At 46.3% G+C, this 26,784-nt stretch overlaps 1 protein-coding gene across 3 annotated transcripts in view; it reads right to left on the reverse strand.

Moving 5' to 3' along the window:
* Window positions 1-26,784, reverse strand: part of Med27 (mediator complex subunit 27) — a 214,507-nt gene that overhangs the window by 93,125 nt on the left and 94,598 nt on the right. For all 3 annotated transcript variants that reach the window (XM_085835065.1, XM_021149801.2, XM_029473615.2), the window contains exon 3: window positions 18,829-18,959. In XM_085835065.1, coding sequence (XP_085691191.1) covers window positions 18,829-18,959 — 131 coding nt within the window. The remainder of the gene's footprint in view (window positions 1-18,828; window positions 18,960-26,784) is intronic.

The following is a 26,784-nucleotide window of genomic DNA, read 5'->3' on the forward strand; positions in this document are numbered from 1 at the left end:
TCTTCCTCAGCTGTCCTGCCCAGCTGCCCCACACCCATGTTACAGGGAATCTGCTCCTTCCAAAGCCCAGCTCCACTCCTGTCTGAAGGGGTCAGAGCTTTTTTTTTTTTTTTTTTTGAGACAGGGTTTCTCTGTGTAGCCCTGGCTATCCTGGAACTACTTTGTAGACCAGGCTGGCTTCAAACTCAGAAATCCACCTGCCTCTGCCTCTGCCTCCCAAGTGCTGGGATTAAACAGTTGTTTCTGTCCATGTGGAGTCTGAAGAGACTCTACAAGAAAGCACCCATGGTGCGTCCCTAGTGTCTCAGCAGATCTTGGATGTGAACCACGATGGGACTCTCCTGCAGCTGCTTTGTGCAGAAGCCTCTATGTGGACTTCTTCTTTGGTCTTCCCTGAGAGTTTTGGCCTAGGCTCCTGAGAGCGTGTGCTGCTTACATGGCCATAAGATCACCTTGCTATTTATCCGAGATCCTCGTTACTTCACAGCAGGCTCACCCCAAGATTTTGCTGAGCATTCTAAGTTTTCCCGAGGGGAGACAGAGGTCAAAACTGCTGCCTTGTCCTTTTAGATCTGTGCCTGTATCCCACAGCACACTCAGTCATCGATTCCCATGTCACCTATAAGAGGGCAATATCTTCACCCCTGACTCCATGCACTGCTCCTGAAAGTCTCCCTTGCCTAGGAAGTGCAGGTGCTATTCAGATCTAGGGTTTCCATTAACGCAGCAGAGCTGCTGACCCTCTCCCAGGACCTCGGCTCACAACGCTCATGACAGACAGTCCATACAAATCACCAGGAATTGATATTCTCTTACGTGCCTCTGAAAACAATCCTGTCCTTCAATCAGATTATAAATTCTTCATAGCCAAGGGCACATAACTCTGTGCACTAATCAGACATGGGTGGAAAAATCCATAAACACTTGTGGTCAATTCATTAATCAGTGTAATCGGCATTATGGCCACAGGGTACAGTGGGAAACCTGAGTGTGAGCTGAAGCTCAGAGCAAAGAAGACCTACCTAGCTTTCACTCCTAGCCCAGAACACAGCAAGAGGAGACTGTTTTCCTTTCCAAGACAACTTCTGACAGTTTCTCCTAACTGTGACTTGTACCCAAATATCTTGGAGGCAGCCATACAAAACAACAGACGCTTGCTATGTTAAAGTACAGCTGTGTTTCAAAAATGCAGGTGCCACAAGAGACCTAAGTCTGCACCTGTTAAGGGAGGCATACCCTCAGCCACAACCATTCAGAAGTGACATTTTACAGCAGAGCTGTTCCTTCTATATCCTTGAACTCAGCAGGAACCCCTTAGAGTCTAGGCAGAAGCATGCTAATTGCTTTGGCTGCTGTGGAGATTCAAAATGGACTAATTTCTAACCGACTGTTAAAAACAAGAAACACACCTTTAAGCAGGCCTCCTACCCACACTGTGGAGAGGGACCTGAGCTAAACTCCAGGGTGACAGGTAAATCTTCACTGGACTCTGTAAATGATCTGTCCTTGCTATCTCAAGGCACTACACATAACATGTGAATGAATAACAACATGTACTTTGAATAAAAACATATAAAGTAGGATTTAATTTTCATTTGAAGGTTCAGGAAGGCGTGCATAGATTTCCAGGTGTCGACATGATTCATTAATTATAAGCAACCAAGATATTTACTCCGTCTGTCTGTTAGGAGAGCTTTTATAAGTTCATCTAGGTACCACTGTAATGACATTACTTTTAACAGCATTATTTGGGAGGAAACTGTGTACTCTGTGTACATTGAGTAAACACACGAGCAGGGAGAAGACATGGCTTGGCCTGGGTGTGCATGGAGGAGACAGAACAGTCCACACAGGCAGGTGTCTTTCTACAGGTTCTGGGTATAGAAAGGATGTGGCACCCAGATAAATGGGAACCCCAGGCTGAGACCCAGTCTAGTCAGAAGCTGTGCCTTTTGGGCTTTTCATCCACCATGTATGTGCAAACAGGGCCTGAATTTCTTCTAAGTTCTAATGAACATGTCAGTCTGTACTGTATCTCTTTGGTGCCTGCTTTGAAAAGAGAATGCACAGAAGAAAGGCATGAGGCCTGACTCTACCGTCGACCCTTTGTCACAGCTCTCTGCTAAAATCCTGGGACACTCACTACTCACAAAACTCATTTGGGACATACTGCTGCCACCACATATAATAGTTGCCATGACATATGAATAGCTAACACTTAGTGACTGCCATCTGGGACATGATGTGAGCCGTGTTTCCATTATCGTCACCCTGTTTGACAAAGGAAAGGATTAAGATGAGTAATTTCAAAGAGGCTGGGAACATGGCATGCAGATAAACAGAAACTCCAGGCTGAGACCAGAAGCAGTGCAGCTTGGGCCAATCCTTCCTCATTTTTATCTACCACATATCCTAAGCACTAATAAGGATTCTCTCTATCTCTAGGGTCTAACCTAAACCCACTAATAAACAGCAGTTTCTTGAGCTGCTTTCTGTGGAAAGTTTCTGTTTCAAACACCATGTTTCAAACACTATCTCCCATGTTGGAAGATGGGAGTCAAACAAAGCACACACCCTTGTCCTGGGCAGCATCTCATTAAAGCGCAGAGCCAACTGCGGCTGACATGAATTCCGAGAGACCTGAAGTTTTGTCGAGGGGGGACACACGGGTGCTTACACAGATGGGGTAAAACTCAGATCAACATACCTGACAGTCTCAACAACCATATGGAGTCCTTTGTAGGTCAAACCCACCAGAGTAGGGAAGGCCCAACTGTCTGACTGGCTGCTGCTTCACTCCCAGTCCATACTGTGTCAGAGGCAATACTGCAATGCTGGAGATGAGTGTCTGCTTGAAGAATCTCAAGGATGTGGAGTACTGGTCTCTCCTTTATCTGTTTTGTTCACTAGTCTGACCTCTGCAGGAGGACCTGAGATCATTACAAGCCCACAAGGCAGAGGGCCTCACTGTTCACCATGACAGATGAGGAGCATCTTTGTGAATGTTACCACTGAAGGTTGGCAAAACCACTTTAGAGTGAATGCATTTTCCTTCCTCGTCCAAATCAAACATAGAATCAAGCCCAGTTCATATTCTACAGAATGTACATAGCTTACATTTTCTTCTTTGGGAGAGATCTCCTGCCCTCTGTCACAATATAAAGCCCACCATGGCTGTGCCAGCCCCCTCCCAAGACTATCATCTATGTCTGAGCAAAGGAATCCCACATGGCCAACTGAAAGAAGAAGAAAGGGCCCAAGTTTGGTCTACGGATGGGCCATCTGGTAAGTGAGCACCAGCCAGTCGCATGTATCAGCTGACTTACAGATTGGCCTTAAAAATCAGCAAGGAGGGGGAGATTTTGCGCAGTGACGGGGACTTCAGTAACACTGTCCACTCCACAGGAGCAGCAGCAAAGGTTATGTGGTACATGGTCTCAGGAGTGGCCCACCTAGACTGTAAGTCAGGACAAGGACAGAAGTAGACATGTGCACGGGCAAATGGGGAATGGAAAGGGTGGAAGAGCCCACATGTCGTCACCAACCCTCAAGGAAAAGGCACTGGGCAACTAGAAGGCAGACAGACTCCTAGCCCACTGTCTACCCAGTGTATCCACTCAAGGTGGCCATGGTAGCAGAAATGGCCAAACATGGATATACCCTTCTTGAAGTGATCTGGCTACTGATACCAATCAATATCTGCAGGCAAGAGAGACCAATACTGAGTAGCCAACATCTGCTTGGTGAAGCTGATGAGCTGACTGACATCTTCTGTTCTGGAGGGCTAGCAGTCTACTCTCACAAGAATGATGCCTGTGATGCCAGGACATCACTATGCAAAAATGAGGTACCACCCCCCAAGATACAGGATATGGATCAAACCAGAGAGGATCAGTAGGATGCTGTGCCTCTGAGGGAAAGAATACACAGGTCTGGGAGTTAAGGGGAACTAAGAGAAATGTCTCTTCACTCAAAAGAGACTTGGAGCCTCACTGTCCTGGGACTCTGACCAGGGGGAAATGCAATTCCACTGTATCATGGCATGGCTGCCTCCTGGGTACTCTGCAATCTGGTCTTAGAATCCGTGGGAGCACAGGGGTGTTATCATCTTGCCTCAGCACTGGCTCTGAGAAGCAGGCAGTGGATGAGGAGGAGTCCAGGTGGCTACCCTCATGGTGTCCTAGTATACTCACCCATTGTGACTCTAGGTGCCTGGTCTTAGAGGGGCCTGGTGATGGGGCTCAGGTGTGGCAGGAATGAAGCTGTGTGTCTCCCTGGGCCAGCTCTGCACTAAGGGTGAGTAGAACCCAGAATGATAGCTCAGCAGAGCATCAGTGACAGCAACAGCATTCACCATTGGTGTTGGAGGTTGTGCGAGCATGCTTCTGGGGTTGGGGAATCAATGACTAGCATTCTGAAACACCACTATATGGTACCAGAATTGAGACTGTTAGAGAGCAGGGTTGGTGAGATTCAGTCCCTGTGGCCAGCTGTGGGGGCAGTCAGCTCCCAGCTGTGTGCTGAAGCCTCACTGCAGTGTAGCCTTCTTGGAGTCCCTGCAGTTTTTGACTGAGTGAGGCAGTATACAGAAGGGCACCTCCTACTGAGCACCAGGCAGTGCTACTCCAGACATTTCCCAGGAGGTCAAGGGCCTGTTGGATGCAGGCAAATTGTTCTCCTGTGGCCTAGACCCGTTCTTCCCCTTCCTTTCCCAGGTACTGATCCCCTAATAAGCATACCATACATCAGCACCCATGCCTATACAGCTAACAAGTAGGGCTGCCAGAATCCTCACACCTAGCTCTGCATCAGGGAACTGTGGACAGAGTGTGAGTGCCACTGTCAGCACACCTATAGCTGAGGAGAGGGACTGCACCTTCAGAATGACTCAGTTTTCCCTCGGTGGCAGACTGGCTTTGGCCAGTGAGCTGTCATCTCATTCCATGGACTCATTTGTAGCACAGAAGTATCTGTCCATCCTGGCAGATAAAGTACTGCCTCTGCCAAAAAGCAGTGTGCACCGGGCAAGGCTCCAGGGCCACCAGGCACACTGAAGCATAAAGCCCTGCAGTAGAGGGAGCCACACCCTTCCACCTGCAAAGAATCTGGAGCTGAGGCCTTGACCCTGGGTTCACGGACAGATCTCCAGTAAGTGGGGAGATGACCTCTAAGAACAGCAAAGCAAAACAGAGGAAGGCTTCAGAGACCGTGCAAAATCGTGGGGAAAGACAGATGTAGCTGTGTTCTATGTCCCGGACATTTCTGCCTCTCCTAATCCATCTTACTCGAGGGAAGGGGGACGCAAGCAGGGCTATTCTGAGAAAACCTCAGGAACTCAGATGAGTTCTCTGCGGCCAGAGATTCTCTAACACAGGAGGTGGTGGAAGAGATGCCTCCTGGCTCTTCCAGTCTGAGTTTCATGGTGCCCCAAATATGCTTCCTCAAGAATACAGAAGTTCCTTTGGGGTGAGGACAGTTCTGCATAGTGTCTACATGTCTGCTGAACAAACTGCATTGAATTAATTGGTCATAAGGGACCTCTAAATTCTAAGTGTTCCTTTGTTAAAAATAAAAATCTGCCAAGAACCATATTTTTGAGAAAACCCATTCCAGCTCACATGTGATGTAGAAAGTCAGATCTGTGCACAGCCTGTGGGGGGTAAGGTCCATTTCAACTGACAGGAAGAGGTTTAGATGAGGGAGAAAATACAATTGGTAGCTTCAACTTAATGTATTACATAATTTCATTGTTACAGTTTTCTAACATGCCCAAGTCTAAACCCTCTTCCCACTTCAATAATTCTTCTTCTTCTTCTTCTTCTTCTTCTTCTTCTTCTTCTTCTTCTTCTTCTTCTTCTTCTTCTTCTTCTTCTTCTTCTTCTTCTTCTTCCTCCTCCTCCTCCCCCTCCTCCTTCTTCTTTTTTTTTTTTTTTTTAATGTGCCGAATGGGGAGAAGGGTTTTCTAGAACCACCATGCTTGGAAATCATGCTCACAGTATTGGTAAGAATGAAGTAAATGTTACTCTAAGCCCCATGAGAGAATTACAGGGCTCTTTTCTTTAGAGCCCTGTGATGCTCTGTGATTCCCTCCGATGGCAAGAAATCCTCAGATTTTCCCATTACTTGGGGAGCTGGAAAGCTGCCATGAAGAAAGTCCCTAGAGCCAAAAGTCACAGCCCTTCAGCGGTGTGCCCGAGCTCCAGAACATATTGGGAAAGAGACCTGGGGACATGCATGGTACTTTAAGGAGTCTCTTTGCAGACTGGACAAAAGAAAACCTGGGGACCACCCTGTCCCATGTGTGTATTCTCCAAAGTTCAAGATAAAGTTGTTTTTAATTTGATCTGAGACCAAAGTCTTGCTACAGAAGGTTAAGGATGAGGTCATTGGACAATGAGGTCACTGGGTGAAAGGTGAGAGACAGGGTGAACAGGGGAAGTGTCTGCTTAGCAGGCCTTATTCTGATTGCAAGAATATTTACTCATGCCCTACTGCTTATTCAGCATCCAGCATGGTGGGCATCAGGTTTTCTTCCCCGAATCATGAAAGTGAACACAAAGTGGAACTTAGTGCAAATAAGTGAGGATAATGTCGATTTAAGCCAGGCATGGTGGCCCTCATAATCCCAGCTCTCAGGAGGCAGAGGTGGGAGGTTCACCACAAATCTGAGGCCAGCTTGATCTATATAGTGTTCTAGACCAGCCAGGGCTACACAGCAAGACAGGTTTCAACAAACTAACAAAATTCAAGTAAACAAAAAGAATTGCAAGAATGGCATGAATTTAGACGTCAGTGGCTCAAAAATTAGTAAGTATTCTTACAGGAAAAAAAAAAAATCAAAGCAAACTTGCTAGATGCCTGTCACCACCAACAGCCACTCCAGACCACAGCTATCACAGCTACCCAAGAAGGAAGACCTGAAAGCTAAGGAACAGAAAACACAGACAGAGCTCTGGATTGGATGAGGGTGTAGAGCACCCGGACCCTCACACCCTGCTGCCAGGGATGTGAAGTGATTTCATCAACTTCTTAAAAACTTAAACATATATCTACGAGGTAACCAAGGTACTACAATCCAAATTCATATGCAGAAAAGAGAAGCACATGACCACACAGGGCCTGGCATGCCAAAGGTCAGAATGGCTTTATCTATCAAGACAATGGGACAAGGGACAAATTGTGGGATATTCAGTGGACTACTGTACTGTAGCAAACAGAAATGATGTATACATGTAACAATAGGCTCACTCATGGTCATGTCAAGTAATAAAGACAGTTTTAAAAAGAGGGTTATGTTATATGGCTTCATCAACATAAAGTTCTGGAAAATACAAACTAATTTACAGGAAGAATGACAAAGGAGCATGGGACAATATTTAAGGTAGGAAATAATTCTCATTTTCTTGATCATTTTCTTATACATTATTTCACAATTTAAATACATATGATTTATCATAAAATATAGCTATTAAATAATGGCTATAAGGAAAAATTATACATTGAATCTACAATAAACTAAACTGTCCACATATATACAAACATATACATACATTTAGTTTTAAAAATCTAAATTGTGTACTTGTGATTTCATAAATATACTAATTCTCAATACCCACAGGGCAGTGCAGCATCTCAATTACACAGACTAACTACATGAGTATTATATACCATGGCACAGTGAAGAATGATAGTGGAGCCCCGTCTTCCTGTAGTCACGGGCTAAAGTGAATGAGGGAGGTGATGAGCACTGACACTGCACGCCTGAGCTGGACCCAGCAGGCCCCATGACTGCCTCGGTAAGCCCTGCAAGCTTTCCTCACAGTGCTCCTCTCGCTGCGTACTCCAGGCTCTCACAGGTTCTCCAAATGCACCACCCTGGAGAACCCCTCACATCTCACTGGATACAGTTCTCTGAATCTCAGATACCTGCAGGAATCCTCCTAGGAGCTGTTAATACCTGGATGCTGTATAGCTCTGGCTATCTCTGGCTATCTCTGTCCTTTACTTGGGAGCCTGATCTGCACTGGCCCAGCTGTCTGAGTGCCCGGGGTAGGACTGGTCCTGCCCACTCCCCCTGTCTCTACACCACACCTCCAGACAGAAGGAAAATATCCAATTGTTTCCAAGCTAGACCCAATTCAAGAGATTTATGTCCCAGCAAGCTACAAGTCAATATGACAGGGGCAGTAAACAGTATGTTTTACTGCTGAGACCTTCTGTGTGTCCATCTACTGGCAGTGAGTGCTGGGTGAACTGGTGCTATAAGACCAGAGTCCATTCTGCCCTAAGTGACTCCAGGTGAGACACAGCTACTGTCTCCTCACAGTGGTTACAGGCAACTAATGGCTAGTATGGCAGAGAGAGAGAGAGAGAGAGAGAGAGAGAGAGAGAGAGAGAGAGAGAGAGAGAGAGAGAGAGAGAGCCAGCCTAGGAGATCACAGGAATTGCTTTCCAGCCCAGGCAGAACAGAAAGATTTCAAAGAGTCTCACTTACACCAGGCTTTACTGGGAACCCTATGGTGTGAAAAGCTAAAAATCCTAGGCTCAGCTCTTTGTTATGCAAAAGAATTAAACAAATGCCCTTTACTTTCTTTTTTTTTTTTTTTTTTTTTTTTTTTTTTGGTTTTTCGAGACAGGGTTTCTCTGTGTAGCCCTGGCTGTCCTGGCACTCACTTTGTAGACCAGGCTGGCCTCGAACTCAGAAATCCGCCTGCCTCTGCCTCCCGAGTGCTGGGATTAAAGGCGTGCGCCACCACGCCCGGCTGCCCTTTACTTTCAATTACTTTATCATGTCTGTTGTTGGGAAGACTTGTACTAAGCAAAATTCAACATATAACGAAGCCATAGCTTTCTTCAATGTGATTCAAACTTGATGCAATGCTTTAAAAGGACCAGAGCCTATCTGATAAGCCTCTAGGAACCACCCATTCTTGTCTTCCTTTGCCCTGTAATGGCCAGTGATGTAATAGCCACAGCAGACAGCTGTCTTCCTGGATAAAATCACCTTGTAGAGGAGAAATGCAATTAGAAGGCGCAATGAAACATCATTTTAAACTGATTCTGCAGGCTGCCACATCCCACTCAGGGTTTAACAGCTACGTTCTTTATTACTGTTTCCTAGTCTGGGCGACTCCTTTGTGATTCAGTATCTACAGAAGACTGAGTTTCTCAGTTCTGTCTGTGTTACATGTAGTCTGAGACAAATACAGGATGGGGCAGGGAAGCTTGTCCCTGAGGGCTGCAGGTGCCCACGCTGACCAGAGCTGGGCATTTAACAGCGTCAGGTTTCTGTGAGGTCAATGGGGCAGGATGTGACAAAGTTGTCACCATAGCTTGGTGGTCTCCCATGCCACCTGTCACTTTTCTTGGGCACTCCCCTAGAGTCCCAACATTTTATTCTAAAGGTTTCACATACAGAATCCCCATCATCCGCGGCTCTGCTGTCTGCTGGTTTAGGTTCCAGCCGTCAACCACAGTCTGAAACATCTTCAGATAAACAATGTGGCAACCCAGAACTTACATTCCAAGAACATTACTTGACTCAGGCCTGCAGCTAGACTTGCCAAAGAGAAGCTGGAAAGGACTCTTGTAAGTGAAAAAGCAGTTTCCAACTTGATTTAAAAAAAAAAATTAAAACGCGCTGAGGTTCCTAAGATCTGTGGCAACAAGAGTCTTCTGTCTGTGAAACTGGGAAGAAAGCGCACGACTCTCCCACTGTGGACACCGTGGATTAGGCACATCACATACGGGTTCATATGGAAAACTGCACTTGGACTCATGAAATTCAGTACTCAATTTCCATGATCTGTGAACACGTTCTACAGATAAAGGTCTGAGTGTGCCTATAAACACAGGCAAGAGTACAGAGAGCCTGACTGCCCAGCAGCACCAAACACAACAAGACCGTCTCATGACCCCACTCCAATAGCAGCGGTATACTGCCCACATGCTTGGCAACAGGATGCTGGCGTATTTAAAGTCAGTGTGGCCCATCCATCACTCTGCCTGAGGCCTGTGAGCACCTCAAGCTGTGTGTGCCTTGAGAGGAATGCTTCCTCCCTCCCTATGTTTACAAGTTCTCTCTGCGCCATGATGTTCCTGGCCTGGCCGTCCACACACCTCACCCGCTCCGAGTGGAAAGGACACAGGAGTACACAGAGAGTGGATCAAAGGTCCCAACAGAGGCCAGATGGAAAGGGGGTTGGGAACATCAGGCATCCTTCGACAGGCGGTCCTTTGAGTTCTCGGAACCAGAACCCCTCTGGCTGAAACAAGGAGAAGAGTTCTGCCATATGTCTCCAGTACTACAGTCCCGACAAGCTACAGATTTTGGTCTGTGGCTATTATCTGAATGGAACACAGTTCTCTCAAGTGAAGAGAAGCAGTTTTTACAACATATATGCTAATGAATTGCAACGATATAGAGCATTTAAAACAAAATGTCCCTATATTTATTCTCCATGGACAGATTTTTGCATTAATATTTATGAGGGGTTCCTCGTTTATTTCTCCCAGAGACTTCTCTCCTGCCCAAAGAAAGGGGATAAAAGATAAGTAACATGAACCAATTATCTTTTAAACAGCTACAAAGGACTAGCTTATTCATCTGCAACCTGCCACTGATTCATCTTCCTAATATACCACATACTGGGCCTTGCTCGCCAGCCCCAAGGGCCTGCTCTTCCACAGTGTGCTAAGGCTGGCTTTTGGGCCCAGTCCTCTGTGAAAGGCTCCAAGCCCAAGCTCTGTATTGCACCCTTCTCCTACAATCCTCTTCTGTCTGTCTAAATGGTCCTTGGTTCTGGCCACTTAAACACTCAGTACTTACGGCTACAGTTCACCATGAGTCCTGGGCACTGTGATCACATCTAAAATTTCTTGTAAGCGTTCTTGGGAAGCTAGCAGATGACTCAGTAGTTAAAGTAGCTGCCACACAAGCATGAGGACTTGAGTTCGATCTCCAGCACCTATGGTGCTTCATATTTATAATCACATCACTGGGGAGAAAGACACAGAAGGATGCCAAGATCTGACTGGCCAGATACCCTAAGAGTATAAAGAGCATCTCAGGTACCAGAAACAGACCCTGACTCCACTAACAAGGTGGATGTTAGGTGGACACCAGAGGTTGAACTCTGCTCTCCACAAGCAAGTAAACAAGCAAGCAAACAAACAAACAACTGTGTGCACGCGCACACACACACACTCAGAGATAGAGACAGAGACAGAGACAGTGAGAGACACAAAGGCACAGAGAAAGGTGTTCTCAGCCTTATCAGCCAAGAAAGCTACACACCAGTGCTTAAGATACTGTGGAGAAACTGGGTGACTGGGAGAGTATGTAGGGTGCCATGGAGAAGCCTGGGCTTAAAGCCTTACTGGATGAGGAGTGTGAGAACACTCTTTTCTGCACAGGAACCACGTCACACCTTCCTCTACCTCAGAAACTCAGAGCCTCTTCTCTCCTCTACCTGCCAATAACACAAGGACATAAGCCTAACAACAATCACGGGCTTGTCTCCCCGCAAACAGAGACTCCAAAGAGCAGAGGAGATAGAGTCAGAAGGTGGTCAATCCCACACCCTTGGCCTCAAAATGCTTTCCAAGTCTATTTCAATAGCACTGGGAAATTAGCAGGTGCAAAGCAGTGGCAGAGAAGGAGTGAAATAATGTCTGGGCTGTCACAGCCCAGGGAGCAAGGCCGGGTGGAGAAAGGCTCTGGACCACCCTAGTCCCTGGGAGGCTGAGTGGAGACCAGATGCCAGCTATGCACCAGTTTCCTTTCTGTGCCTGGGTTGAGGTGGCCTGGCAGCCACAGTTATAAACACAGCTGGCTATGGCAGAGTTCCTATCAATATCTTTGCCTTTGCATGCAAACTGGCTAAAAGGAATAAACTGAGAATGACTATGTCTACAAGAAAGGGTAGCAGGGGGTTGCAGGGTTTGAGATTCCTAGAAAGGCAACCAACCCTGGCTATCTCAACACACTCTTCACACTCAGGAGAGCAAACAGATGGGTTCTTCTTACACGGGTGCTGGAGCTCTGAATGCTGTTGTCCCTCACGCTGTGCAGAGGCCCTTTGCCCTCTGGGCGTCTCCCCAGACCATGCAAGCTGTCTGAGGAAGGCTGGGACTGCTAGCCAATCTTGGAGGAGAAGGGCAGAAGTCCTGAGTCAGAAGCTCAGACGTAACGGGTGTTAATAACTGAGCCTCAGCAGCAACAGTTATTGGAAACTGATCTCCTCCTTATTAATATGGTCCCGCAATGGAGAGAAAAGATCTCTCCATGTTCTAGAATGCAAACAATGTTTTAATCTTTAATTATATTCTCAATTTCAGCTCTTCTGGAGAACTGCAGCCACCTAGGCCTAGGATTAGTTCTTTATTACACAGCCTCTCTATGGTATTTAATGAATATTGTTACTTAATGCTCACCAATGGGGGAAAGGAGGGCTTAGCGAATCTCCACCTAAGTTTTGAAGACTTTCCCCCAAACTTGGCAAACTTTCATCTGCATGCTTCCCTCCTCTGTGGGACATCAGCACAAGCCACCTGCTTGCTCTGCCTCTGCCCCAGCCCCAGCCCCAGCACAGGCCCAAGCTGCTGTGAGCTGTGAAAAGCCTCTGACAGAGGGGCAGCCAGAGGCTACTGGCTGTGTTTTTGCTCAGGTCAACTGAACTCAGCTCCGATGAAAGAGAGACAGGGTCCTATTCAAGCCCCTGTCACCATCGAGGCCAATGAATTTAATATAAATTAATCACCACATAACCACATTCTGCCCTCAAAATAGTGTCAGGAGTGAAAAAGTCCAAGACACCACTATCCCCACAGGATGTAAGCCCGTGGTCACCATGGACATGCTTTTACAGCAAAATATGGACTTCACAGCTGCTGATGGGGACAAAGATAGAAAACAAAACAAATCCTCCCTCTTAAAAAGGTCTTAAAATCAACAGACAAGGGGGTGGGGCAAGAGCCTGAGAGCCACAGGACCTCCAGTGACTGAGGGGAGCAGCTCTCCCCCATCCCCCATTCCCACCCAGGACACACAATAGCACTGCTTTGCTCCCTGGTGTTTCTACACTAAACAAAAGGCAGTGTGAGCCTTCAGAAAACAACACAACTATGTGGATCTTGGGAGCCAGGCACACATAGTGGTAGCAGGAGACTCACCTCTTTTGACTCAAGTCCCAGAGCAAAATCAGTAGCACAGAGAAGGCAGGCCACTGTGTTTAAGTACAGGTGAGTGTGGTGCCATTCTCTCCCTGCCCTGAGTTGATGGCACTTCTTTCCAGCAACTGCATTGCACATGTTTACCACAGTGATGCTATTACTCAAATACACGTGGTGTGAAGATAGCTCCTTGAAGGTCTCAAACAATGCTGATATACACAATGAGAGTGAATCTCAAAAGCTCCACATTGAGTAAATGGGAGACAGACACCACAGTCTGCAATCTACTGTGTGCTGTTCTAGAGATGGCAACTGGAGGAAACAGCAGAGACCACACACGGGTGTCAAGAAAAGAGGAAACAAGACGTGAACTCTGAGAGCTTAGCTGCAAAGCAGAGCTGGGTGGGAGCTGGCAGGGAAAGGTGGTTCAGAGACAGGGTTCCTATGGGAGATGGTTTTGAACCAGTATGCTATTTACTAAGAGGAACAAGTCAAGGGAAAAGAAAGCCTGACAAACAGAAAAGGAAGACCAACGGGGAACTAGTGCAGGGTGGGCAACCAGCAGAGAACGGCTTGTTCCTCTCAAGGAAGATCCTAAAGGAATGGTGCTCTGATTCCGCACGCAGGATCTTTTCAAACAAGAAAATGTGGTGAAAAGATGCTGCTAGCCCTGCCTGCATGATATAGTGGTAGTATTTTCAAAAAGAACCTTTCAGAGAAACTAGTTTCCCCTCAAAACTAAATGAGGCTGAGGCATGCTGGATTGGAGCAGAAAGAGCTCTTTCATCTCTGGCCACTGAAAGCCAGCTTATCGTTAGCTGCTGAGGCCACAGTTCTGTGTACCCTTCAGCCTGACCACACGAATCCAAACTAGCATCCCATGTTAATAGAGAAGCACACCCAAACCTGCTACTGGGAGAGAGCACAACATCGTTACACCTGATGGATACTAAAGACAGGTCTCTCCAAACATGACTCACAGACCAACCAAGTAAGACAGAAGCCAACCTCAATCCAATGGGTGTGTGTGTGTGTGTGTGTGTGTGTGTGTGTGTGTGTGAAAGGTCCAGCAATGTTTCCATAGCAACAGGGTGCCTGCCTCTTCTGATGGTACAGCACCCCTTCTGCCAGCGACATCACTGAGCAGGAGCACTTAGGACAGCTGGAGGGAGGATGCTCAGCAGCACACTGTGAACATATTCCATTTTTACCTCTTTACAAGCTTCTTCAGACGTAGGTAGGAAGGAGTGGGGAGTTGGGGATGAGTCTTTAATCCCAGCACTCACTCATTCTATAGAACACAGGAACAACTAAGTCTGCAGGTGACTACTTTTCAAGCCAGTGCATCTGAAAAACACATTCTACAACTGCCCCACATTCCTGTTCATGGTTGCTGCACAGTTCAGCAGGGCCAGTATAGAGGGTGTAAGAGGGAGCATCCCTGGGAAGCCCCTGGCTGCTTTTTTCACTGGCTAAAGCTCACCTAGCCTTAGAAACCTAGAAGTCTGGTCAAGCTGGCAGGAGGGAAACCTGGTGAAACTCCATGGGGTCTATAAGTGGATCTTTTTCAGCACCTAACATGGACTCTCTTGCTCAAGGACATGTCTACAAATACCTACCCTCTCCTTAAAAAGCTCCAAGAAAAATCAAAGTCTAGTTCCACAGAAGTCCAGGCTGAGCTTAACAGGCTTCAGAGTCTAGGTGTCCCTAAAGCAGTCATACCACAGGATAGGCTCATCCAGGTCCAGACGCTGACTGACTTCCCTAACACCGAACCAAGGGTCCCCTTTCTCAGTTAACTTCATACTCTGTTCACTCTAGCACCTCCTCATACCATGCGGGCAAGTGCAGTTAGGGCAGAATTACATGCCAGTGGCCAGGAGGTATAGAAGAGAGCCTGCAGGACTGCAGGTGAGAGAGGTCAGCAACCCCACCCCCTTCTTCTATGAGGGAACGGCAACAGTTGAAAAGCCTGGTCTTGAGAGTGTCTTGCAGGAGGACGATGAAGGTGTTGGCTACTATGCTGGGAGGACAGCCCTCCACAATAGCACCCTGGCGAGAACATGGGTCTTGTCTAACACAGGACCTGGCACACACTCATGATACCCTGTGACTCCTTTGTTCCCCTGTCTCTAGCCTTCAGTCCTCTCTGAGGCTGTGTGTGTGGGCTTCAGCCATTTCCCACTTATGGAGCTTGCTCTTAGCCACCCTTCCCTGCAGTCCACCTTTTCCTTGCCACTTTCTCTTTCATAAAGAGCAGTTTGTGCCCTCCTGTTGAATGCCATTAGCACCCGGTGATTCATCTCTAATGAACAGAATAGTGGACAACAGACAGTCTTGAAGCTAAGTCAGAAAAAAACAACCTCCTCTTGGCTCATCCCTAGTCGGCTGCATTTGGAGAAGCCAGTGCCATACCTGAGGACACTCAAGAAGCCTGTGATGTGGGAATACAATCTCCTGTCACCAGCCAACAGTGGCTGGCTTGCTGCTGAACTCTCAAAATGTTCAAATGAGATACCAACCAGAGCCATATTAGAGAGCTTAGTTGGGGTCACTGCATGGCCTTGGTGACCTGACCTGAGCCCTTAATGACTATGGCCCTAGCTAATGTCTCAATAGAACACACTAAGAGACTGAGTCAGACCTGGCCAGGCAAGCCACTCTTAGAACCCTAACCTAGGACGACAGGACAGAGAATGCCTCTTATTGCTAACATTATGATCAGGGGCAATTTATCTAAATTTGAGAGTGCTAGGTTAGGGGTAAGTGACAGTTAACTAATATAGCAACCTTGGTAAATACGGACACTTTATAGGGGCTCAGTAATTTTCTTATGGCAAAGTGAACCTATGGTGATCATGTGTTGTGATTAGGACTCTTGTGTAAAATGGTCCAACTATTATACTATTAACATGCGCATTTGAATACTTCAGAGACCGCATCATGTTGCCTTCATAATACACTGGCATAGAAATGAGGAGAAGATCTCGATTTGATCCCTTTTGGAAGGTTTTGCTTATAAAAATGATCTCCCCTCCCTCTCTCTTTGTGTGTGTGTGTGTGTGTGTGTACACTAAAAAATCCACCAAATCTTAGAAGGGGTTTCTTTGGGATAGTGTGATGCATTTGCTACCTTTTGTTTTTCTTTACATTTATATTACACATCTATTATTTGTGGGTTGGTGGTTGTTGTTGTTGTTGTTTAATTTTTTAAAAACTGTAATTCCAGTAGGCCGTCACCTATGCTATGTCCTATTCCTAGCCAACATCAAACACAGTGAAGAGCTGTGTGCAAGCCTGGATATAGATCCTGCCTATGATGCAGAAGTTCTATGAAGGGATTCCAGGAGGCTGAGAGCCCTGAGCTCAAAGATGTGAAAGAGGAGCAGTCGATCTGCAGGAAATAGCTGCAGTGACAGGAAATCGCTCCACTGTGGTCTTCTTGGGCTGCTGTAACAACTTCTCCCTCTGAAACCAAGTATTCCGAGTGATCTATTATAAATGCACGATGACAGTTGTGAACGCTCCTCTCTCTCCTTCCCTTTGGCATCACAACAGTGTCTGTTGATTGCCTCGGTGCTTAAAATAGCTTCTAAGTGTCCTCATAATAGCATGTCACCTGTAAACAGGTTTCAAGCCAATGCAAATTAACAAATGGTGAACAGATGGACCAAGAACTGACTTTTGTCAGGAGAGAGTTAGCAACAAACACTTTTTGGCTTCGGTCTTATGGGACCATTAGAAAGTCTTTCACTTCTTGCCAAACATCTTGCCTCAGTAGACAATCCATGCAGGGAAAATGACAGATTACAAGGCCCATCAGACTTCGGGGAGCTTCGTGCTGAGATGTGCAGAGTCACCAAGTCAACACGATGCAACAACAGAGTAACACTCTGCAAGAAGCTTTCTGTTTCTCAGCTTCTTTTCAAAGAACACAGCCCATATATATGCATGCAGCATGCACGCGCACGCGCGCAGGCGCTCGAGCACTCGCGCGCACACACACACACACACACACACACACACACACACACATACACATACACACACACGCACGCACGCACACACACACACACACACACACACACACACCCCGGGGAGAGTGCTGCTTGCTTGTGCTCATCCTGACTGGCTGACGCAGGCTTTCACAGAACTTAGAGACAGCAGTGGTCAGGCGCTGCAGCGTGCCACAGGGACCTTCTTCAGCCCCCTCTTTCCTCAATTCTCTGCCTTAAACTGCACTAGTGGGTCTTTGTTTGACCGCTCTGTTTAAGCAGGCCCCACTCCCATGCTCTACTCCTGTTTATTCTTTTCCCAGAATTAAACTATGGTATTGGCAGCCATCTTGCTTGTCATTATAGCCCCAGGACATGGAACCTTGCCTGGCACATAGTAGGCACAATAAATATTTGCTAACCAGATAAAGTCAGTGAGCTCCTGAGTGAAGGTGAGTATGCATGTCTTAGCTGTAAACAATCATTTGGGCCTTCCATGTAAAGATGCAGCTCTGAGCTGAGGACAGGGGCAAGGGGGAGGGCAGTGAAGAGAATGACGAGTGGGAAATGGCTGAAGCCCACACACACAGTCTCTGGAAGTGTGACCCTTCTCGATGGGAGAGAACCTATCAGCAAGACCTCTCAGCACACAGCTTGCCAACCAAGTAACTGAACCAACAACTATTAAATGGAGTTGAAAAAAGACATTCATGCCTCCTATTTTTATGCTGATCTAAGGAAATAGCTCAGTGGAAAAACACATTCTTATCAGACAAAAGGCTTTGGGTTCAATCCCAAGTGCAGAGAGATAGAGATAGAGATAGAGATAGAGATAGAGATAGAGATAGAGATAGAGATAGAGATAGAGATAGATAGAGAGAGAGAGAGAGAGAGAGAGAGAGAGAGAGAGAGAGAGAGAAAACGAACTAGCACAAATGACAGCATATGATTTCATTTATATCAAGTTCAAGGACTGGCAAAACTGTCTATTTTGTTCTTGGAAGTTTTCTGGTTTTCTTTTGAGATAGAATCTTACTATATAGCCCAAGGTGGCCTTAAACAACGATCCCCCTGCTTCAGCCTCCCACACACTGAGACTCACAGGCACATGCCAGCATACCAGGCTAAAGTTAACTACTTGAAGAAATGGGAACAATACTCAGCACAGGGTTAAAGGTAGCCTGGGTGCTAACTCGGAGCCTGAGGCCTCTCCTAGGGTTCGGGAACTGGTAGCTATGGGGATGAGCACTGAAAGGAAAAGCACCATGGTTTGCTGTGCCTATATCCCTCCTAGGGATAAAAACAAGAGCACATGGGTTAATAGGTGAAGGCAGCAGCCAGCACAGCTTAAGCATGTCCTCTACGCTTGTGCTTACCAGAATGCACACACATCAGATCTGCTGGTGTCTTGCCAGCTTCAGAACTGGTCTGAGGAAACAATAAGATATGCAGTACCTAAAACTTAGACATGTAGTAAACTAGGACTATGTCACAGCTGATCCAGAAAAACCTTAGGTAAGTTACACTTTCTAGGCTTGATGGAATTCTTTTAAAAAGGAAGACACTGTTTGGAAGGAAACCAAAACCTTCCTACCAACTCGGAAAGAGAACAAAGCAATGTTCACCCACGTGGAAAGCCCTCAGAAAACTCTTCACTCACTGAGGTGGTAGAACCAGAGTGGTGGGCTGGGCCTTTGGTCTCCTCTTGGCAGACACACCCATCTGATTTGCAGAGCGCTTCAAGGACTGTTGGTTCAAAAGGCCAGACGCTAGACCTGCATGGTACTGCAGCTGCAGAGACAAGAGGGAGAGAACATTCCATGAGCTCAGGACAGCAGGCGTTACACTATCAACCCCAGGCCATTCTGTCGCCTTATACATTTTCTGCTGCAAGAAATTTATTCCTAAGGTGATAATTAGATGAAAAGAAACAGAAGCAAAGCTGTTCATCTCAGCAAAAACACACCAGTGAAAACTGGACACAGTTGCAAGTGGTTAAGATTGCAAAGGGCCTCTCAGCATCACTGCACTGATGTACCAACATCAGAATGCACTGTGAACCAAGAGACACATAGAGGGGCTGTGGAGCACTGCACATTTCTGAATACTGTCAGAACTGGGGAGATGTGGCTGTAGAAATTCACCTAGGTGTTTCAAGGGGTGGTCTGAAAGCCTAGGGCGTTCTGCTAATAAGATCTGGACAATTTTCCCCAAGCACAGAGTAAGTTCTGGGAACTCTTGCTTATAATGAAAACTTCAAGACTGACCCTGGGCTGTGGTAAGCCAGGACCTTGGCTTGGCTGGTCAGAGGGGCTCAAGCACACCTTTCTCACTTTTCTCACTGGTGATGGTACAAGTGTCAGGATAAGAGCCAGCTCAGGACTCAATCCGAGAGCAACCTGCACAAACAGACTCAGGCACTGGAGGGAATAGCAGAGACAGTGATTTCATCTCCACTCACACGCCACCGAACTATGCAGCAGAGAGGAAGTTGCATATCTGATGTGGGCTTGGGGCCAGAACCCTTTGCTTTATTCCTGGACAAGCTGCCGAGCTCGGAGGTTACTTGGCACAGATCATTTGACTCCCTATAGTATTCTGACTTCTGTGGAAGGGAGGAATGGCACATCCTAGTTCTAACCCAAACAATACTGCACAGAAACCCACCAGACGTTTAGTTTGTGTCAAGTGAATGCATGCATTTTAAATGTACCATTTGATGTGTTTAGTTAGACCAGTGGTTCCCAATCTGGGGGGTCACAACCCCTTTAGGAGTAAAATGACCCTTTTACAGGGGTCACATAAGGCCATCAGAAAACACAGATATTTACATTGTGATTCATAACAGTAGCAGAATTATAGTTATTAAGTAGTAACAAATTTATTGTTGGGAGTCACCACAACAACTGTATTAAAGGGTCAGAACCACTGGTTTAGACAAAGGCACAGATCTATGTGACCAACACTCCACTCAAGACAAAAATCTGCCAACACTGCAGAAAGCTCCCTAGTTCCCCAGACAGAGCCCCAACTTCTGCCATCCCAACATCTGGATTGAAAAGATAGTCCCCCAGTCTCACACACTGCCAAATGAAACGCATCTCTGTGACATGTGACAGTAACCTTCTGCTTTTGTAGTCTCGATCCTAAGAACTGCCATCAATCTCTCTACAATAAAATTAGCCTTGACAGGTATCCCAGTCCTCAACAGACATAAACAAAACACTCAGATGTGCAGATGCTAAGCTAGAAATTTGGACCAAGACCATTTCTAACAACTGACATGCTTCTTCCCCTCCTCTCAAATGAAGCAAAGTCTTTAGAATATATATTTAGAATTAACTAAACGTACAAATAGTAACTCATTCTGAATCAATTTCTTCCCAGTTGCTTTTCCAAGGCATGGATTCTCTTTGCTGAGTCAGCTGCATTATGGCTTTTGGTAATGAAATGGTGACCAACATATATAAAGGGCTGGGCCTGGATGCAAAGGGGAATAAAGCTCTGAAAAATAAATGGCCTCACCTAAGGCCACTAGGCTGCACACAGAGAAAAAACAAAGACGATTAAAATGATCTGTTCCTTGCAAGTGGCTATAAAAGAGAAGCTAGCTACCCCTGATCCAGTGAGGCAGGCATGGCTGTATCTGGAGCATCCAGACTACTTTCTAACAGGCACCTGATTTCCTGGTGGATCTGTTGGGGGCCTATGGCCACCCCATACAGGACAAAGACACATGGCCTTCATAATAAAACAGGGGCTCTTCACAGGGTGGAGAAGGGCGTAATTTGGCTTTAACAACTCATTTTAGACCAATGAATTTTGCTCAGATTTGGTTTTCTCCCCCAGATTCCTTAAATGGGAAATCAATGGAAGCAAGGGACAGCACAAGTTTGAAAGACAATGTTCAAAATGTCAGCTGCTTGGGCTTCGATCTTCCCCACCAGAATCTGCAGTGAGAGCAATAAGCAAGGGCCTTTCTGGAATGAAGGGAGAGACAGCTTGGCAGGGTCCATCCTGGCCCAAGGAACCCTCTCTGCCTTTGGCTCTCCATCTTCTTTGTCCATGCAAGCTCAGCCGATCCCAGCCCTGCTGACTCTTTTCAAGGCAGAGTCCTGCTAACTATGCAGAGTGACAAGGAGATTCTGTCCACCTGGCATCATTTGGATCATTTGCTCCAACAAACAAAAAGCAAAACAGCATCGCTGCATGCTGACTGCTGTCTGTCTTTGCAGGGCCCTGCGAAGCCTCCCCATCTTGGAGGATCTCAGCATGCAGTGCAGCTCCACAAGCACATGTAGGTGGAACACTTTCCTTCTTCAACAACAGAACCTGTCCTTGCAAGCTGACTCATAATGATTAAGTGACATTTGTTAATCATATATAAGATCCTGGTTTCCAGGAACATGGCTCCAACTGTCAAGATCTATAAGGAACCATTAAATATTAAGTGAATCACCTTTATAATGGGCGGAAAGGTCAAAGTTAATAAAACTGACAGGCAGCTCCTGTCCAACTGGATTTATACATTATTTAAGCACCAAACACTTCATTCCATAGAACACTGTTTAGATCAAAAAAGATTCTTGGAAAATGTCCACCTAGTCAATGGTTCTGAAGCAGAAGGGGGTTCAGGGCAAATCCACACACAACACTAAGAACATATTATGCCATAAAACTCTGCCATAAATTTTCAGTTATAGGTTCTGGAATGTTTTCTATAAAAATATATTTCAATAAACATACTCTCTTCCAAATGTCTGTGGCACAGAAACAGCTTCATCTCAGAAAAGCCACTTATAAAAGTTCTAATGTGATGTTTCCATGCAAGATCATTTCTCCACTAACAAGAAGGAACATGAGAGAAGCAAGAAATGAAACACCCTGGCCTGGTACCTTTCACATCCTACAACTGTGGATGTGAGAGCTTATGCTACACGTGGGTCTTCATTTACCATGGAGCTGCCAGCCCCATACCCAGCAGCTCACTCTGTTCTCTGCAGTTGAGGGTGCTCCAGTTAGGACTCCACTGTGTGTTAACTTCAGCCTTCTCCCTTCTCCCAGGACTGTTCTATTAGCTTTCAACCTAAAGCCCTGTCTAGTCAATGCTATCTGCTAGTCACCTCTAGACCTGGGAAAACTTCCACAACTCACCATTGCCTGAGTAAAGACCAATCAGAATTAGGAAAACTTTGATAGCAACTAATTGTAAATAATGCTGATGCTCACTGCCCATGAGAGATGCTCCAAGCCTGCAAAAGCATCCTCTCAAGAAACTGCTCCTGGGCTTTGCTACCAGGAGAGCCTGTGGCTGCACATTGCACACCCATCTCTAGAACACATAAGCTATCTAAAGGAGCTGGAGGGTATTTGACTCCAGCACAAGGTGGTAAAGCAATACCACCTTCCTTAACACTCATACAACAGGTGATCCATGAGGAGTTATAAGCACACCTACCCCAAAGTCCAACCTGGAGAGCCGATGAGTTTATTGGGCTTACAGAGCATAGGTGAGGGGTTACTTTCAAGAGCGTGTGTGACCCCAAAGCTGCTGCACCTTTGAAAACTCTCACCCTAGCAGGGATAATGACAGATGGGCTCTCCCTTTCAATTACCCGTCCATGTTGTATCTGCTCCCTAGATCACAGGGCCACGTGCAATTAGGGCAGCATTCTATACAATGGTCTGAGATGTGCAAGAAGGAGCAGCCAGAAGCCCAGGTGAGGGTCCAGTGACTCTCCCCACTCTCTCTATGAGCAGTATCAACAGGCACAGCAGCTCTAGTGAAATCAAAGGCTGTTATACTCAAGAGGATAGCACTCTGCAAGGCTTACCCAAGCCTCTTCCTCTAGGTAGTCCAGGTCTCACAGAACTTGCTTCAAAGAACCTAGACCACTAGGGTCAAAGTTCAGTTGGCTTGAGTATGCTCTGAATACTCAATGTGAACAGTAGCACATATCGAAAGGAAACTGTATCAAAGAAAATGAAGGAGGCAGGAGTCGATACCAAGTTCCTGGCCAAAACTTGAGTGTTCAAAAAACTCAATGAGCCATTGGGTTAGTTCTCAGCTTGCTTTATGTCTTCCCTGCTGTCCTGATGGCTTCTACCTGCTCCAAAATAGGGAAAATGTGTTGTAATGAATCAAGAATGAGAAGGAAATTCCTTGGCCTGCTCAAGTTCAATGCACTAATTAAGCCAGGGCCCCTGGTGTCCAAGGCCACAGCATCTCTCCATATGCAACATTTTCTACCTTGTCTGGAGTCACATTAAGAGAATATGACATTCAAAAAAAATCTGAAAATTTAAAGCCAGATCAATCAAACTTTGATTTTATGTCCTCCTCAAGGATTCACCCAATTCTTAAACAGGGAGGCCAACTCATTTCCAAGAGTCCCTAAGGGATGAGAGGAAGAGACAGAAGGGCAAGGAGCCCCACAGTCCCCTCTGTCTGTCATTCTAGCCCCACTCCAGGCACATAACTGTTATCCTGGGATTTGGACTCAGGAAACATCTCTCAGGGACTACCATGAATGCTATTGGTTACCCCATAGTGCTAATGTCCAGGACCACTCACTACACACAGGGGCTGCTGGTGTCATCTGTCAGTAGGAGTACAAGCAAAGGAGCCACTTAGTGAGACAACTATGTCCTGGCATGGCCTGACTTTGTTACTGATACTGTTTTTACTGAGGACATTGGGATTGTTGATGATAAAGGAAAGGAGTCCATGCTGTGCTTCCTCGTAGATCACCAGCCCCAAGATGCATCAATAGATAGACAGACAGACAGACAGAAGATAGTTAGGTAGATAGATGGATCTCTCCAAGGTAGCAGAGAACACACCAAAACCCAGAGCTGCAATCCAAGCACATTCTCTAGACCCACTGCACACCTGAATCAACTACCACCGTGCACACCTGGGACACAAGACTGCAACATGGGTGGACAGAGCTAATTGAGATTTTCGTACAGTCCTATTTCCCCAAACCATTAAATTCCAACTGGAACTAAAAACCAGGAATACTTCATCACAGCTTTGAGCTGCACAGACCTTTGGCCCTCATTACTGCAGCAGCTTAGCTTCCTGCTAATGAGACAGCACAGCTTCACTGTGAAGCTCAGCTCCTTCTGAGCCCGGCTCTGGGAAGAGAGCGGGGAAGCCTGCCTGGCACTGTCTGCGCCAAGGAAAACAACTACAGAAAAATACCATAAATCTAATTGTTCTGCTTGGGTTTCAATCTAAATATCAGATGATGGCATTAGCATCGGTCGCCCTTTTATCTCGTAGAACTCCTTTCAAACAGCCCATTATTTTTTTTTAAACCATTGAGTTGAGCTTTATAGGTAAATAATCTTTTTACTTGGTCAAAACAGCATCAATAAACCATAAGAAGGAGGCCTCCAATTTACTTGCCTATTTGTTCTCCACCAGGCAGCTGGGACTCTGGCCCTTCAATTACTCTGAAAGCAAGCCCTGAAGCAGGGCTGTGCTTCCTGCTCAACTGTGGCATTGTGTTGATGTGCTAACTGCCATTTGGGTTTCTTTCCGACATATTAACGCATGGACCTGCTCTACTGGTGCTTCCTCGAGTTCACGCCTTTATTAATAGGCCGTTCCCCCACCTGCTCCTGTTTACACCACAGCTGTATGCATGCAATCACACTTCAAAATGCCAATCAGCAAGAGGAGAAACCACTCATGTAGCTGAACACTCAGGAACAAAACATACTTAACACAGCTAAAACTGAAGGTAGAGCCATCATGGGGATATCACCAAGGAAGGAAGGAAGGAAGGAAGGGAGGAAGGAAGGAAGGAAGGGAGGGAGGGAGGGAGGAAGGAAGGAAGGAAGGAAGGAAGGGAGGGAGGGAGGGAAGGAGGGAGGGAGGGAGAGAAGGAGGAAAGAAGGAAAGAAGGAAGGCAGGCAGGCACAAAAAGGAAGATAAGCAGACCCCTAAGTAAAAAATGGACAAGGGGAGGTAAGGCAAGATGTTTTGCTGTCTCACAAGAGCCACTGAGTATCACACCAGGCTTTTACCCAGGTACCACACAAGGGTCACAAAGAGCTGCATGGCTAATAGGCTGATGATTCTGTCACTCTAGTCTACCGAAGGCCCCACTTTAGTACTCGGAAGTAATGACAGTAGATGAGGTCACCCTGTGAAGGAACTATTGCTTGGATGAAAATACATCAAGAGAGTAGCCAGTGCCACACATGGGAGACCATCCTTACTGGGTAGCCAATCTGCAGGGACCTTGATCTTGGACTTTGTAACCTTGCTGTAAGAAGCATTTATTGTCATGCTGGGCAGTGGTGGCACACGCCTTTAATTCCAGCACTTGGGAGGCAGAGGCAGGCGGATTTCTGAGTGAGTTCCAGGACAGCCAGGGCTACACAGAGAATCCCTGTCTCGAAAAAAATAAAAAATTAAAAATTAAAAAAGAAGTATTTGTTGTCCAAGCCACTCATGTGCTACGGTCTATGAGCACAGCCTCAACTACAATGACACACCGACCGCCACTTAAGATGCACCCATGAAGTACAAACAGCATAGTGGGCCTGCGTGCCCATCATCCCCTTGGAGGCAGAAGCCCCTGGGCTTTCAGCAGCAGCTGTGCTTACACTAGCTATTTACCCTGACACTCCTGCACCCAGGAAGGCACAACGTCCACTCACTCACTGTAAAGACTTCTCTGGCTGACAAGATGGTTTGGAAAGTAACGCTGCCTGCCACCAAGACTGATGAAACCCACGTGGTAAAAGGAGAGAAGTCCTGCACCCTGTCCTCTGAGCTCTACACACATGTACCACGCGCGCGCGCGCGCGCACACACACACACACACACACACACGTGTGCATAGCCACCCTCTGCTACTCCATGGGTTCTTCTTTTCCCACCCTTTATCCCCCAAGTTTCACCCCTAACACTGGATAGAAGAACAAGGATGGGGGAAAAGAGGAATTAGGAAAATCTCTGAATTTGATTTCTATCCTTTTGTTTCTTCTTTGAACACTGCTATCAACAAACTGCAACCAACTTCCCTAAATGATCAACAACCCCCAACCTGACCTCTCAGTGCCCTCCGACAACTTCCCAGAATTCCAAATGTCACACAATTGCAGACACTATCTGAAGCTGGCAAAACCATGCTTCTGTTAGAGCATGAGGCAAACCAGTCAGCTGCTGTGGTCAGTTCGAAGCAGCCCCATATCCCCATACATGGAATTAAAGCAAATACATATTCTTATATTTCTGTGTTTAAAAAGAAACAAAATTCCAGAGTTATCAAAAATGTCACTATGCATGCTCACATGCAAATAAAAAAATAATAAAGATTCCTCTATGAAAATACAATCTGAGTCTGGCTTTCTACTGCAAAAATCCATGCCTGTGAATTTAAGTCCACTTGTGATATAACTGTTTCACTCCTCTCAAAGTCTCCAGTTAAAGCTAGCAGTAGAGGGGCAGGAGTATCCTTGTGAAGCCCAGGCCTGGGTTAGCCTTGACAGGTACCCAATGCGAGCTGACAGATAATTTTATTATCCTCATAACATTCATGGCTGAGGCATGGGTGGGGAAGAGAGAAAGGAGGCTATGCAACAGAGAAATGAATAA

Source organism: Mus caroli, unplaced genomic scaffold, assembly GCF_978045245.1.
Source record: "Mus caroli unplaced genomic scaffold, Mus_caroli_1 scaffold_2, whole genome shotgun sequence".
In the NCBI taxonomy this organism is placed as follows: domain Eukaryota; kingdom Metazoa; phylum Chordata; class Mammalia; order Rodentia; family Muridae; genus Mus; species Mus caroli.